General features: G+C 36.2%; 1 protein-coding gene across 7 annotated transcripts in view; it reads left to right on the top strand.

The window, feature by feature from the left end:
* SMG7 (SMG7 nonsense mediated mRNA decay factor) overlaps positions 1-13,334 on the top strand; it is a 106,068-nt gene that overhangs the window by 51,322 nt on the left and 41,412 nt on the right. For 6 of the 7 annotated variants that reach the window (XM_020984377.2, XM_020984378.2, XM_020984380.2 and 3 more), the window contains exons 3-4: positions 6,561-6,678; positions 7,856-7,988. In XM_020984377.2, the coding sequence (XP_020840036.1) occupies positions 6,561-6,678; positions 7,856-7,988 (251 nt within the window). Of the gene's footprint in view, positions 1-6,560; positions 6,679-7,855; positions 7,989-12,437; positions 12,522-13,334 lie in introns of those variants that run through there. The other variant, XM_078156456.1, reaches the window with a different exon arrangement.

The following is a 13,334-nucleotide window of genomic DNA, read 5'->3' as shown; positions in this document are numbered from 1 at the left end:
TTCTTTGTGTCTTTGTATTGCCTTTTGAGTGACTCACAACTTTAATTCTTCAGAGAATGATACAATGTGACATTGAGTTATAGGCTTTGCTGGAAGAATGGTGATGATAAAAAAAGATAAGCCTTTCCTTCAGGGACAAGTTTGAGGTCACTAAAAGAAGTCTGCACTTCTCCAAAGTACACAACCTGGCCCATACCTCTTTAATTCTGGGTCTGGTTATTTGTCCATCTGCAGTGTTTCTCCAAGATGCGCGTACTGAACGAGTGCCACTGCCTAGGCTGGCCTCAGTTATCAGTCTCGCCGCACAAGAAACATTCTTACTTAAATGCTTAAATGACACTTACTTTTTCCTGCTGGACAACTAGGCTGAACTCTGGAGTATTTATAGATTTCATTTAATGGGCTTTGCATCTTCTGGGGCTTGATGCAGTCAGTCACAAACAGGGCATCTACAGGACTTTACTACCTATAGGGAATCTCTTCAATTTGAACTCCATGGCAATGTACCCTCAATACTGTGGCAGATAGCTTTGGTGAGCAGATGTCTCCCCTAGATCACACCATGTTTGGACTTAGCTCTGTTACATCTCTCAGGGAACCTTTTATAATTTTAATAAATACTTGCAATGCTAAATCCAATTTTTATTTTTAAGATAAGTTTTTAATTTATTTTTAGTTTTCAACGTTTACTTCAAGATTTTGAGTTCCAAATCTTCTCCCCATCTCTCCCCCTCCACCCCAAGATGGTGTGCATTCTGAATACCCCTTCCCCTAATCTGCCCTCCTTTCTATCACCCCCTCCTTCTCCCCTTCTCTTAACCCCTTCTCCTTCTATTTTCCTGTAGAGGAGGATAGATTTCTATACCCCATTGCTTGTGTATCTTATTTCCCAGTTGCATATAAAAACAATTTTTTAACATTTATTTTTAAAACTTTGGGTTCAAAATTCTCTCCCTTCCCCCTCCCCACCCACCCTCATTGAGAATGCAAGCAGCTCAGTACAGGTTATGCATGTGAAGTCAGGCAAAACACTTCCATAATAGTCATGTTGTGAAAAACTAACTATATTTCCCTTCATCCTGTCCCACCTCCTATTCTTTGCTTTGATCCTGTCCCTCCTTAAAAGTGTTTGCTTCTGATTACCTCCTCCCCCAATCTCCCCTCCCTTCTATCATCCCCCCCATCCCCTTCCCCCTATTTTCCTGTAGGGTAAGATAGATTTCCATACTCAATTGAGTGTATGTTATTCTCTCCTTAAGCCAAATCTAAGGAGAATAAGATTCATTTATTCTTTTTCATCTTCCCCCACTTCCCCTCCACTTGTCTGTTTTATGTGAAATAATTTACCCCATTTTGGGGAGCAGCTAGGTGGCACAATGGATAGAGCACCGACCCTGGATTCAGGAGGACCTGAGTTCAAATATGGCCTCAGACACATAAACTTACTAGCTGTGTGATGCTGGACAAATCACTTAACCCCATTGCCTAACCAAATTAAAATAATAATAATAATTTACCGCATTCTACCTTTCCCTTTCTCCTCCCAGTATAATCCTCTCTCATCCCTTGATTTTTATTTTTTAGACATCATCCCTTCATTTTCAACTCACCCTGTGCCCTTTGTGTGTGTGTGTGTGTGTGTGTGTGTGTGTGTGTGTGTATATATATATTCCAACTACCCTACTACTGAGAACAGTCTCAAATATCATCTTTCCATGCAGGAATGTAAACAGTTCAACTTTAATAAGTCCCTTGTGATTTCTCTTTCCTGTTTACCTTTTCATGCTTCTCCTGAGTTTTGTATGTGAAAGTCAGATTTTCTATTCGGCTCTGGTCTTTTCATCAAGAATGCTTGAAAGTCCTCTATTTTTCTGAATGTCCATTTTTTTCCCCTGAAGGATTATATTCAGTTTTGCTGGGCAGATGATTTTTGTTTGTAATCCTATCTCCTTTGCCCTCTGAAATGTTGTATTTCAAGCCCTCTGGTCTCTTAAGGTAGAAGCTAAGTCTTGTGTTATCCTGATTGTGTTTCTACAGTACTTGAATTGTTTCTTTCTGACTGCTTGCAGTATTTTCTCCTTGACCTGGGAACTCTGGAATTTGGGTATAATATTCCTTGGAGTTTTCCTTTGGGGATCTCTTTCAGGAGGTAATAGGTGGATTCTTTCTGTTTCTGTTTTGCCCTCTGGTTCTAGAACATCAGGGCAGTTTTCCTTGATAATTTCTTGAAAGATGATGTCTAGGCTCTTTTTTTTTTATATCATGGCTTTCAGATAGTCCAATAATTTTTAAATTATCTCTCCTGCATCTATTTTCCAGGTCAGTTGTTTTTCCAAGGGAATATTTCACGTTGGTCTTCTATGTTTTCATTCTTTTAATTTTGTTTTATAATTTCTTGATTTCTCATAAAGTCATTAGTTTCCATTTGATCCATTCTAATTTTTAAGGAAGTATAGTAAGCTTTTGGACTTTCTTTTCCATTTGGCCAATACTGCTTTTTAAGGCATTCTTCTCCTCATTGGCTTTTTGGACCTCTTTTGCTGTTTAGGTTAGTCTATTTTTTTGTTTTTGTTTTTGCTAGGCAATGGGGTCAAGTGACTTGCCCAAGGTCATAGTCTATTTTTTAAGGTGTTATTTTCTTCAGTATTTTTTGGGGTCTCCTTTAGCAAGCTGTTGACTTGTTTTTCATGATTTTCTTGCATCACTCTCAGTTCTCTCCCTGTTTCTCTTACTTGCTTCTCAAAATCCTTTTTGAGCTCTTCCATGGCCAATTCATGTTTTTCTTGGAGGCTTTGGATGTAGAAGCTTTGACTTTGTTATCTTCTGGTTGTGTATTTTGATCTTCTTTGTCACCAAAGAAAGATTCTATGGTCTAACTTTTTTTTGTGCAGTTTGCTCATGTTTCTAGCCAGTTACTGGAGTTTTAAACTTTTTGGTAAGGTAGGGGTCTGCTTCCAGTGTGGAGAATGTACTGTCCTAAGCTTTGGGGGTTTTGTGCAGCTGTTTTCAGAGATACTTCTAGGGACCTGTACTTTTTCAGTTTTTCCAAGGTGATATGATCAAGGGTGAGGTGTTTACTCCTTTCGCCTGTGCTTGGTGTGTGAGTGACCACAAGCACTCTTTTCTGCCTTGGAAGTGTGAGGAGGATTTCCCCTTGTCTACCATCACCACCACCAGCTCCACCATACCAGTACTCCTTCTCATCCCAGGATCGCCACCCACAACTGTGAGCATGGGCAAAGCAAGAGAATCCTGCCTCAGCAGCAGCGAAGAGATCCCTCCAATCCCCCTCTGATTAGCTACTCGATCCCCCTTAGCCTATGGGCCAAGAGCTCTAGAAGCAGCCACCACTCCCGCTTCTTTCTCACTGTGGTCCCACAGACCTTTCCTACTGACCTTCTAAGTTGTCTTTGGCATTTGTGGGTTGAGAAGTCTGGAAACCACCACAGCTGCCCTTCATTTAGTCCGTTGAGGCCTGCTCCAGCTTAGCTGAGGCCTGGTCTTCGCCTGCATGCGCATGCTGAACCTGTGCTCTTTTCCTACCCAGTCACAGTAGACCTTTCCATCAACCATCCAAGTTGTCTTGAACTGGAAATTTGTTTCACTCTGTCTTTTTGTGGGTTCTGCTGCTCTAGAATTTGTTTACAGCCATTTTTTTACAGGTATTTGGAGGGGTTTAGGGGAGAACTCAAGCAAGTCACTGTTTTTATTCTGCCATCTTGGCTCCCTAAAATAAGTTTTTATTGATGTCTTTCATTTTTTTTATATCTCCAAAATTCCCCCCAGCATCTTTTTCCTCCCTCATCCCCAGAAAGCTACCCCATATAATAAACAAGTTTTAAAGGAAAAAAAAGAAAAAGGAAAAAAGATGAGCAAAATTGATCAATACATCAAAAAAGTCTGAAAATATGTGTGGTGTGCCACACTCATGGACCTCACATCCCTACAAAGGTGTAGGGTGGGATGGAGTGTGTCCTTATCTCTTTGGAGCCATTATACAACATTCGTTTAGCTGGTATATACACATACATGTGTGTGTGAGTGTGCACGGGCACTTTTTCCAGTTACACCATTTTACTGAGTGTATATTTTCTTGGCTCTGCTTACTTATTTCTTCATCGTTGATGTACATCTTTCCATATTTCTCTGAATTTATCATATTTGTTATTTTTTCTTTTTATAATTTATTTATTTTTAGTTTTCAACATAACTTCCATAAGATTTTGAGTTTTAAATTTTCTCCCCCTCCCCAAGATATAGGCTCTACTTAATACATCCATATTAAGCATATTAGTCATGATGTAGAGAAGAGAATTAGTGATGATGTAGAGAAGAATTAGAACTAATGAGAGGAACCACAAGAATGAAGAAAGAAACAAACAAAAAAAAGCAAATGGTATGCTTTGATCATACTCAAGCTCCATAGTTCTTTGGATGGATAGCATTTTATATTGGGTTGCCTTTGAATATTTATTATTTCTTAAAGGATAGTAAATATTTTGTTCAGGTACCATGTTTGTTTTGTGTGTGGTGGGTATGTACTTCATTTCCAATTCTTTCCTATCATAAAAAGTATTACTATAAATATTTTAGTATGCACAAGAACTTTATTATCAAAGGTCTCCATAGGGTATAAGCCTAGAGTGGAACCTTAGGTCAAAGAAATGGTTATATAGTCACTTTATTTGTATATTTCCAGATTGCTTTCCAGAATAGTTGTATTGATTCACAGCTCTACCAATAGTGTACCAGTGTGCCCATCTTCCCACAAACCTCTTAATATTTACTATGCATATCTTTTTGGGGGGGGGGTAGGCAGTGGGGTTAAGTGACTTGCCCAGAGTCACACGACTAGTGAGTATTATGTGTCTGGGGCCGGATTTGAACTCAGGTTCTCCTGAATCTAGGGCCAGTGCTCTATCCACTACACCACTTAGCTGCCCCACTATTCATATCTTTTATCATCGTTGCCAGTTTTTACAGGGTGTGAGGTAAAACCTCAGTGTTATTTTGATGTGCATTTCTCATTATTGGTAATACACAGTATTTCTGGACCTGGCCTGGGCTCCTTCCTTAAATGGAGGTTTGGGGAGAAGGTCTTAGCCTGCCTTCCAACTAGAGAGATCCCAAGGGGTACTGATGAGATATGAGTACCAAAGCTGATGTGATATTGTAGTATGAGATTTCTGGTGGTTTGATAGAGAAATTTTTGATTTTCTTTTTTCTAATGTTTCATTTATCTACCTCTCTTCTTAAACTATACCAATACCAGATAGTTTTGATGACTACTTCTGAGGTGTGGTAGTTCTATCACCCTTTGATCCTACTCCATTTCTTTATTCTCCTTTGTTTCAAAGATCTTTTGTTACTCTCAAATGAAATGTTATCATTTTATAGAGTCCCTTTGCTAATTTGACTGGTATAGCATTAAACTATAAATTAATTTTGGTAGTATTACCAGTTTTGTTATATTGGCATGGCCTAATCATGAACACTAGATATTCCTCTAGGTATTTAATATTCCTTTACTTTTGTGTGTGTTGGGGGGGGAGTTGGTTTTGTTTTTGGCTTTTTAAGGAGTATTTTGTAATTGAATCTATGCAAGTGTTTTGTGTACTTAGGTAAATTTTCCCCCAAATACTTTACATATTTTGTGGTCTTTTGGATTTAGATTTCCTTTTCTCTAACTTCTCTTGAATTTTGTTATTATATATAATATTTGTTGACTTTTGAGAGTTTATTTTATAACCTGCAACTTTGCTGAAGCTATTAGTCTTAATTAGTATCTTTGCTGATTCTGATTTTCTAAGTATAAACCATCATGTCACTAGCAAACAGGTGTAGTTTCATCACCTCTTTACCTATCCTTACACACCTTTGATGTCTTTTTCTTGTCTTATTGCTATTGCTAGTATTTTAGAACTATAGCAGATAAAGGCATCTGATTCCTATTTTGGAGAGGATTGAGACTTTGTGATAATCAGAGAAAGTCACAATAGCCATACTGTTCATTGAAGCAGTAAGTTAAAGTAGCACTTAGTTTCAGTTTTTTTATGCACCACTTTCCTTGACTTTTTATGTAAACTATTCTTATCATCAGTTTAAATTATGGTATTTGTACCTACCAAGTCAAAGAGCTAAAGAACTTTCAAGGTCAGCCTAATCCTTTTAGGCATTTCCTATCCTTATTGTTTAGATTAACACTATATCTAGAGATTTTAGAAATTTAGTAGTACAAGAGTATCTTTTGCAGAGATTCCTAACCTTCTATCATGGATCCCTTGGGCTTTCTGGAAAAGCTTCTGGACTCCTTAGAATATTGTTTTAAAACACGTAAAATGCATGGGATAACCAACCCCCCCCCCAAATTCATTTCATAATACAACAGTTAGCAGAATTTTTTAAAAACCAGTTCACAAATTTCAGGTTAAAAATTCTTGCCTCTTATGTGATAGTGTATTATATATGGTAGTTTTCCTTGCTGAGGGAAAGAGAATGGAATGATTGATATGGTACACTGAGTTAAACAATCTGATTTTGTTTTTATTTTTGTTACTCAGATTCCAAGCTGGGTCCAGCTGAGGTCTGGACATCTAGGCAGGCTCTGCAGGACCTGTACCAGAAAATGCTAGTTACTGATCTGGAGTATGCTTTAGACAAGAAAGTGGAGCAGGACCTGTAAGTATTCAAATTTGGGGTATAGTCATATAGAAGAATCACTTTTCAGTACTTTTAAGAAAACCTTTTTCTTAACTGTTAGCTATCAAAATAAACCTGCATTAGAAGGCTGATTGTTTTATTCTTCAAGCAAAAATCTTTGGCCATTTTAATAATGTAAAAATGCAATTCAAGGATAGAGTGAGGAGTTTTGGGAAATGCCAGGCTCTTTAGGGTAGTTCTGTTGAGCATATAGAACAAATTTATTAAGACATATGCCCGTTTGTTTTGTTATGCTATGCATTTGCTCAGCGTGACATACAAATTAAGATTGATTAGGGGGAGGGGGTAAAAGAGTGAGTGAAAGATGTTCTCTAAACAATTTAGCAGAATCTATCTTCAGTAAGTATAATTTTTTTAAGTAAAACTCCATAGTATCCGTGATCTTGTTGGTGTAGGTTAAAGTTCTCTTTCATACATGATTGGGGAGTGCATAGCGATTCTTCAGAGTAGTGAGTCTTTTGCTTTGGAAAACTTAAAGCTTGAGAGCATGACTTGTTTTAGAGATCTTGGCTTGCTCAGGTAACTGACTTACTCAAGTAACAACTGACTTCATTGGGTCCTTTATCTGGGCTACTCTCTTTTTCCATTTTTTTCTTTGTTTTTTTAATTTTTTAATAGCTTTCCATGTTACAGTGAAGGTGATATATTGTACATGCACTTTGAAGATATAATCTGACTCTTGATGTTAACTGAATTAATGCAACAATTACTTTGTGGTTTAAATAGCTTATCATTAATTTCAGTGATCAAAAATTTAAGTCTTTGAATTAAATTTGAATGTTGTAGGGAATACACTAATGAGGGCTTATAGCCCTGGGAACAAGCTTTAATAAGAATATCCTTGAACAGATGCCCCAACAGTTACTGGTTGTGGTGTCCATAGAAAATGAGTAATTGGTGCCACAATCTGTTAAAATATTTTGTAAATGTTAACTGATATTGTTCAGATTTCAAAGTAATTTCAGTAGTAGATCAGAGAAGAATAGGTAGTCATTTAACAAATGAACAATTTTAATATAATTTCTCTGTTCAGAATGTTATAGTTATAACAAATAGTTCTTTCTTGTTCTCAGGGGGACCAGTGTCTGCCCAGTGAGTCACTGCTATAGCAAATAGAATTACGTTTTGTTTTCAGCTGGAATCATGCCTTTAAAAATCAGATCACAACACTACAGGGCCAGGCAAAGAATCGAGCAAACCCTAATCGGAGTGAAGTTCAAGCAAACCTTTCTCTGTTTTTAGAGGCAGCTAGTGGCTTCTATACTCAGGTGAGTTCTACTTTGCAACCTTCAGGTTTGATTATGAATGTACTAAAGAAAATATTTTAAACTTCTTCATACTATTGTGCTTTCCAAGCCCCTCCCCAGCGTAGTTAGCAAAAGTTATGAAGTTAAACTTTGAGCAGAGCATTGAGTATCCAGTGTGTAGGTGAGGATATCCTGGAGTTTGTCACGTGGAACACCAAAGGATTTTTAAATATCGTAAATGTAAGCATAGACTTTTTTTGTGTGTCTGTGGATATTTGCATAAAAATATTCTTTTTAAAAGGTGTGATAACCGTACTGAAAGGATAGTAAAATAGCTGTTTAAGTAGGAAGGAACTAATGAGCATTGACTAAGGAAAATCATTTAGCTTATTCTATTTTTCTACCTTTTTTAGACAATAGTATGGTAAATGTGAAATTGTGGGTATGATTCTGTGTTGTCTGAAAGTAGGGCATGTGATGGCAGAAGATAAATGGTGAAACTTGAAGCATTATGTGAAGTCTCATAGAATTTCTTCAGTGAAATTCATTTCACAGCTTTGAAATGTTTTAGGCTGTGTAAGTTCCTAGAACTGGAAGATACCTTAGGACTTGTCCAGCCTCTCATTTGACATAGAAAGAGACTCACTGCCAGGAAGGTAAACTAACTTGTCTAAAGTCACGTAATGAGTTCATTGTAGCTCACTTTCCATTCTACCTTGAATTGGAAGACTTTTCCCTATTCTGCATTGTATTTGTATTTATACTTATATATATTTTTATTACATGTTGCAAATAATCTGCCTTTAGTTCTTTACTTTTTCTTAGTCTCAGTAGTTCTGTGAGAAGAACAGAGATTTTATATTTGTGCTTTAAAATTCCCTTTTACTTTTGATTGTGGAATTTTTAAATTATTAGAGAATTCTTTAGAATACTTGTTTGATGTATAATATCTTCCATAATTTAGTATCTTTTTGCATATATTAACATGTCGTGAGCACAAATGAAGTAAGGGGTATAAAACTCTTGCACTGGAAGAGCTCTTTGATGGTGTCTCTCTAGGCTCCTCTTTGTCTCTGATATGTCCTGATTCCTATAGTTTTAAATTCGAGATTGTTGGGGGAGGGGAATTAGTGTCAAATTCTGGAAAATAGCTTGATATCAATTTCTTAAATCTTTCCACTTGAGAATAAATGGACAGTTTTTGTTAGCATTGTTGTTAACACCAGGTAGACCTGATTCTCAGTTATAACATAACATTTATTGTCAAACTTTGCCTATATTAATACTTCTGAAGAGAGGTATTGGCATACCATTATCTAGTCCTTAAATCTTGTGGGCTTTTCTCTTCAGTTTTTTTGTTTCTTTGTTTTGGTTCAGTTTGGTTTTGGTTTTTTTGTGAGGACAATTGAGGTTAAGTGACTTGATCAGAGTCACACAGCTAGTGAGTGTTATGTGTCTGAGGCCAGATGTAACTCACGTATGTCCTCCTGACTCCAGGGCCAGTGCTCTGTGTACTGCGCCACTTAGCTGCCTCTTTTCTCTTCAGTTTTAAGAATATGGTCCTACCCAGTATTATTTTTTGACATTGAATTTTATGCAGCCTCACATTACCCAGGCATATGAATAATTGATATCTTTTGGGGGGGTTTCCCCATCACCCTCATTTTTAAGGTAAATCTTTAATCCCCAGAGCCATCTGTCTCTTGCAGCAAGCGATAAAAAAAGAAAGAGAAGAAAGAGCAGTTCAGCAAAACCAACCAGCACGTCAGCCTCAGTCTGACAGTGTGTGCCATGCTCCCGTACCCGTAGTCACCTATATTACCCATTTTCTCATTTTTTCTTTGGGGCCAAGCTGGCTCATTCTAATTATGTGGCAGCCAGTGTTTATTGTTATTATTTTATTTCCTGTTGTATTGTTTATATTAATAATGTGTACTTTGATCTTGCTACTTCTGCTTATTTGACTTTGCTTCAGTTCACATAAGTTTTCCCTGCTTCTCTGTATTCTTCCTATTAAACATTTCTTATTGGATGGTATTATTCCATCATGCACCATGGTTGTTTTAACAATTTCCCCAACCAAAGGAAATATACTTTTGTTTAGATTCATACCACAGACATGAATATTTTGGTTACAATATAGGACTTTATTTCTGACTTTAACCTCCTTGGGTTATGGGCTTAACAGTGAGAACTATGGAGCAGAGGACATGGAAATTAATCACTAGTTTAACATAATTTCTGGTTGCTTTCCATAATGTTTGGACCATTTCAGTCAGCTAGCCTTCTTGAAGTATATAATTACTAAAGTATAAGAGTAAAACTTATGTACAAATAGAATATATACCTATAATGTAGTGGCTTTCATTGTTGCCTCAAACTCACCATCTCCAAAATTGAATATCATTTTCTTCCCAACCTATTCATTTGTGATTTCACTATTTGTTTTAATGGTGGCACCATTCATCCCTCACCCAGGTTTGAAACCTAAGTTACTATTTTTGGCTCTTCTTCTCTCATCAGTAGTAATTAGTTGCCACATTGTTCAATTTTTCATCCCCAATATTACTTCTATCACATAATCTTTCTTTTGCCACTGCCACCATTATAGCATAAATCCTTATTACTCCCTACCTGAAGTATGTTCACTTGCTTCCTAACCTGTTTTTCCTCCAATCTCTCTTCTCTGTAGCCTGTCTTTATTGCTGCTGCCAAATTAATCTTCTATGTACAGATCTGATCTTGTCACTTCTCTCTTCAAAACATTACCCAGTAAATAAAATCGCAACTACTTAGCCCTCCATTCAAAGCTTTTGAAAATCTCTAGGCTATTTCATACTGTGTCATTCCTCCTGTTCTATAGTCTGTCCAAACTGGGCTACTTGTCACCTCATAGCTCTCTGTGCCTTTGTGACTTTCTTCGTGAAAGCATGACTGATTACCTCCCTCTCTTTATTTCTGGAATGATCTTTTCTTTCTCAGACCTCATATGACGCTTTGCATTCATTTGTGTCATATCACCTCTTAGAATCCCTTGCGTTTTATTAAACGTTTGTATCTTCTGTGAATATAGGGATATGGGGCCTGGATTTGTAATTTTTCATTCACATAAAGAACTTCTAGATTAGGATATTCCCTCTACAAATGCAAGTCAGGATCTTATCTGCAACTTAAGTCTTGGAAACTTGTCCAGAGTTGTGAGAGGCTAAATAGCTTGCTCAGAGTTCTCTAGCCAGGATGTGTCAGAGACAAGACTTAAACTCAGGTCTTCCTGACTTTGAAGCCATTTCTCTCTCTCATTCCATGCTGCTTTTTATTCTGAACAAAATAAGTACTTAATTAAGTTTGTAAACTATTTCAACTAGTTTTTTAGTTGATTCTTTAGTTTTGTTTCCTTATTGCCTATTCTACTTTCCTTCCATTTTCTTTTTCTTGTCTTACTGCCAAAGCTAGCATTTCTGGTACAATATTGGTGATAATGGGCATGCTTGCTTCATCCCTGATTATATTGGGATGGCTTCTAGCTCTTGCAGATAATATAATGCTTACTGATGGTTTTAGACAGATACTACTTTTCATTTTAAGGAAAGCTCCATTTATTACTATGCTTTCTAGTGTTTTTAATACGAATAAGTGTTGTATTTTATCAGAAGCCTTTTCTGCATCTATTGAGATAACCATATGATTGTTGTTTTTGTTATTGATGTGGTCAGTTATTCTGATGTTTTGCCTAATATTAAACCAGCTCTGCATTCCTGGTATAAATCCCACGTGGTCATGTGTATAATCTTTGTGACATATTGCTGTAATCGCCTTGCTAGTGTTTTATTTAAGATTTTTGTGTCAATATCCATTAGGGAAATTGGCCTGTAGTTTTCTTTCTCAGTTTTTGCTTTTCCTTAGGTATCAGCACCATATTTTTGTTGTAAAAGGAATTTGGTAGGACTCCTTTACTTAATTTTGCAAATAGTTTACATAGTATTGAAATTAATTGTTTTTCAAATGTTTGGTAGAATTCACTTGTGAATCTGTCTGGGTCCTGGGGATTTTTTTCTCATTGATGGCTTGTTCAATTTCTTTTTTCTAAGATAGGGTTATTTAAGTATTCTGTTTCCTCTTTTGTTAATTTAGGCAGTTTATGTTTTTTGTAAATATTCATTTCATTTAGATTGTTAGATTTGTTGGCACATAATTAGGCAAAATAGCTCCTAAGAATTGCTTTGATTTCCTCTTTATTGGTGGTGAGTTCGTCCTTTTTATTTTTGGTACTATTTGGTTTTCCTCTTCGTTTTTTGAAACCAAATTAATCAATGGTTTATCTATTTTATTTGGGTTTTTTTTTAAAATAAAACCAGCCTCTGGTTTTATTATTTCAGTTGTTTTCTTTCAATTTTATTAACATCTTTGATTGGGGGGGGGGATTTCCAATTTGGCATTCAATTGAGAATTTTTAATTTGTTCTTTTTCTAGATTTTTTTAGTTGCATGCCCAATTGATTGATCTGGTACTTTCTCTCTTTTGTTGATGTAAGCATTTAGAGACAAAAATTTTCCCGTAAGTACTGCTTTGGCTCTGTCCTATAAATTTTGGTATGTGTTCTAATTTTTGTCAATTCTCTTTAGTGAAATTATTGATTCTATGATTTGTTCTTTGACCTACTCATTCTTTAGGATTAGATTATTTAGTTTCCTATTTTTTTTATCTATTTCCATAGCCCTTTATTGAATGTAATTTTTATTGCATCATGATCTGAAAAGGTACATTTAATATTTCTGCCTTTATGCATTTATTTATGAGGGTTTTATGCCCTAATACATGGTCAGTTTTGTGTAAATGCTGTGTACTGCTTACTTAGTTTGAAAAAGGTTTAATAAAACCTTTTTATATTAACATGTACTATGTCCAAATGTTATTAAAATACTATTGTGCAGTTGAGTTGCAGATATCACTCCGCCCTAGAGTATCCCCTCAGCTTCAGTCCCCAATTAACGATTGCCCATGGATACTTCAGACTTCATGTCCTTGCCTTTTCTCCAGCCTTTTCATATGCCTGAATATGTACTCTTCTTAATCCTGTGCCTCAAAGTATCTTTTTTAAAGATATAACTTAAGCTAACTAACATTCATTCTCTTTATATTTATGTTGCACATATTTATCATAAGTGCTTATTTACTTACACATAGGCCCCTTGTGACTAGAAATAGTTTTATTCTTTCTATTTGTAGCCCCAGTGTCTGTATCCAGTAAGTAGGGACATAATAAATATTTGTCATTTGATTATTTATGGAAATGTATTCTGTACAACTCCTATTTTGTCAGTAATTGCTATGCTGTAGGTATTGTGGTAGATACAGTCATATCAGGGA

This window comes from Phascolarctos cinereus, unplaced genomic scaffold, assembly GCF_003287225.1.
Source record: "Phascolarctos cinereus isolate Bilbo 61053 unplaced genomic scaffold, phaCin_HiC Scaffold_5;HRSCAF=322, whole genome shotgun sequence".
Lineage (NCBI taxonomy): Eukaryota > Metazoa > Chordata > Mammalia > Diprotodontia > Phascolarctidae > Phascolarctos > Phascolarctos cinereus.
This window is presented reverse-complemented; position numbering and strand designations above follow the sequence as displayed.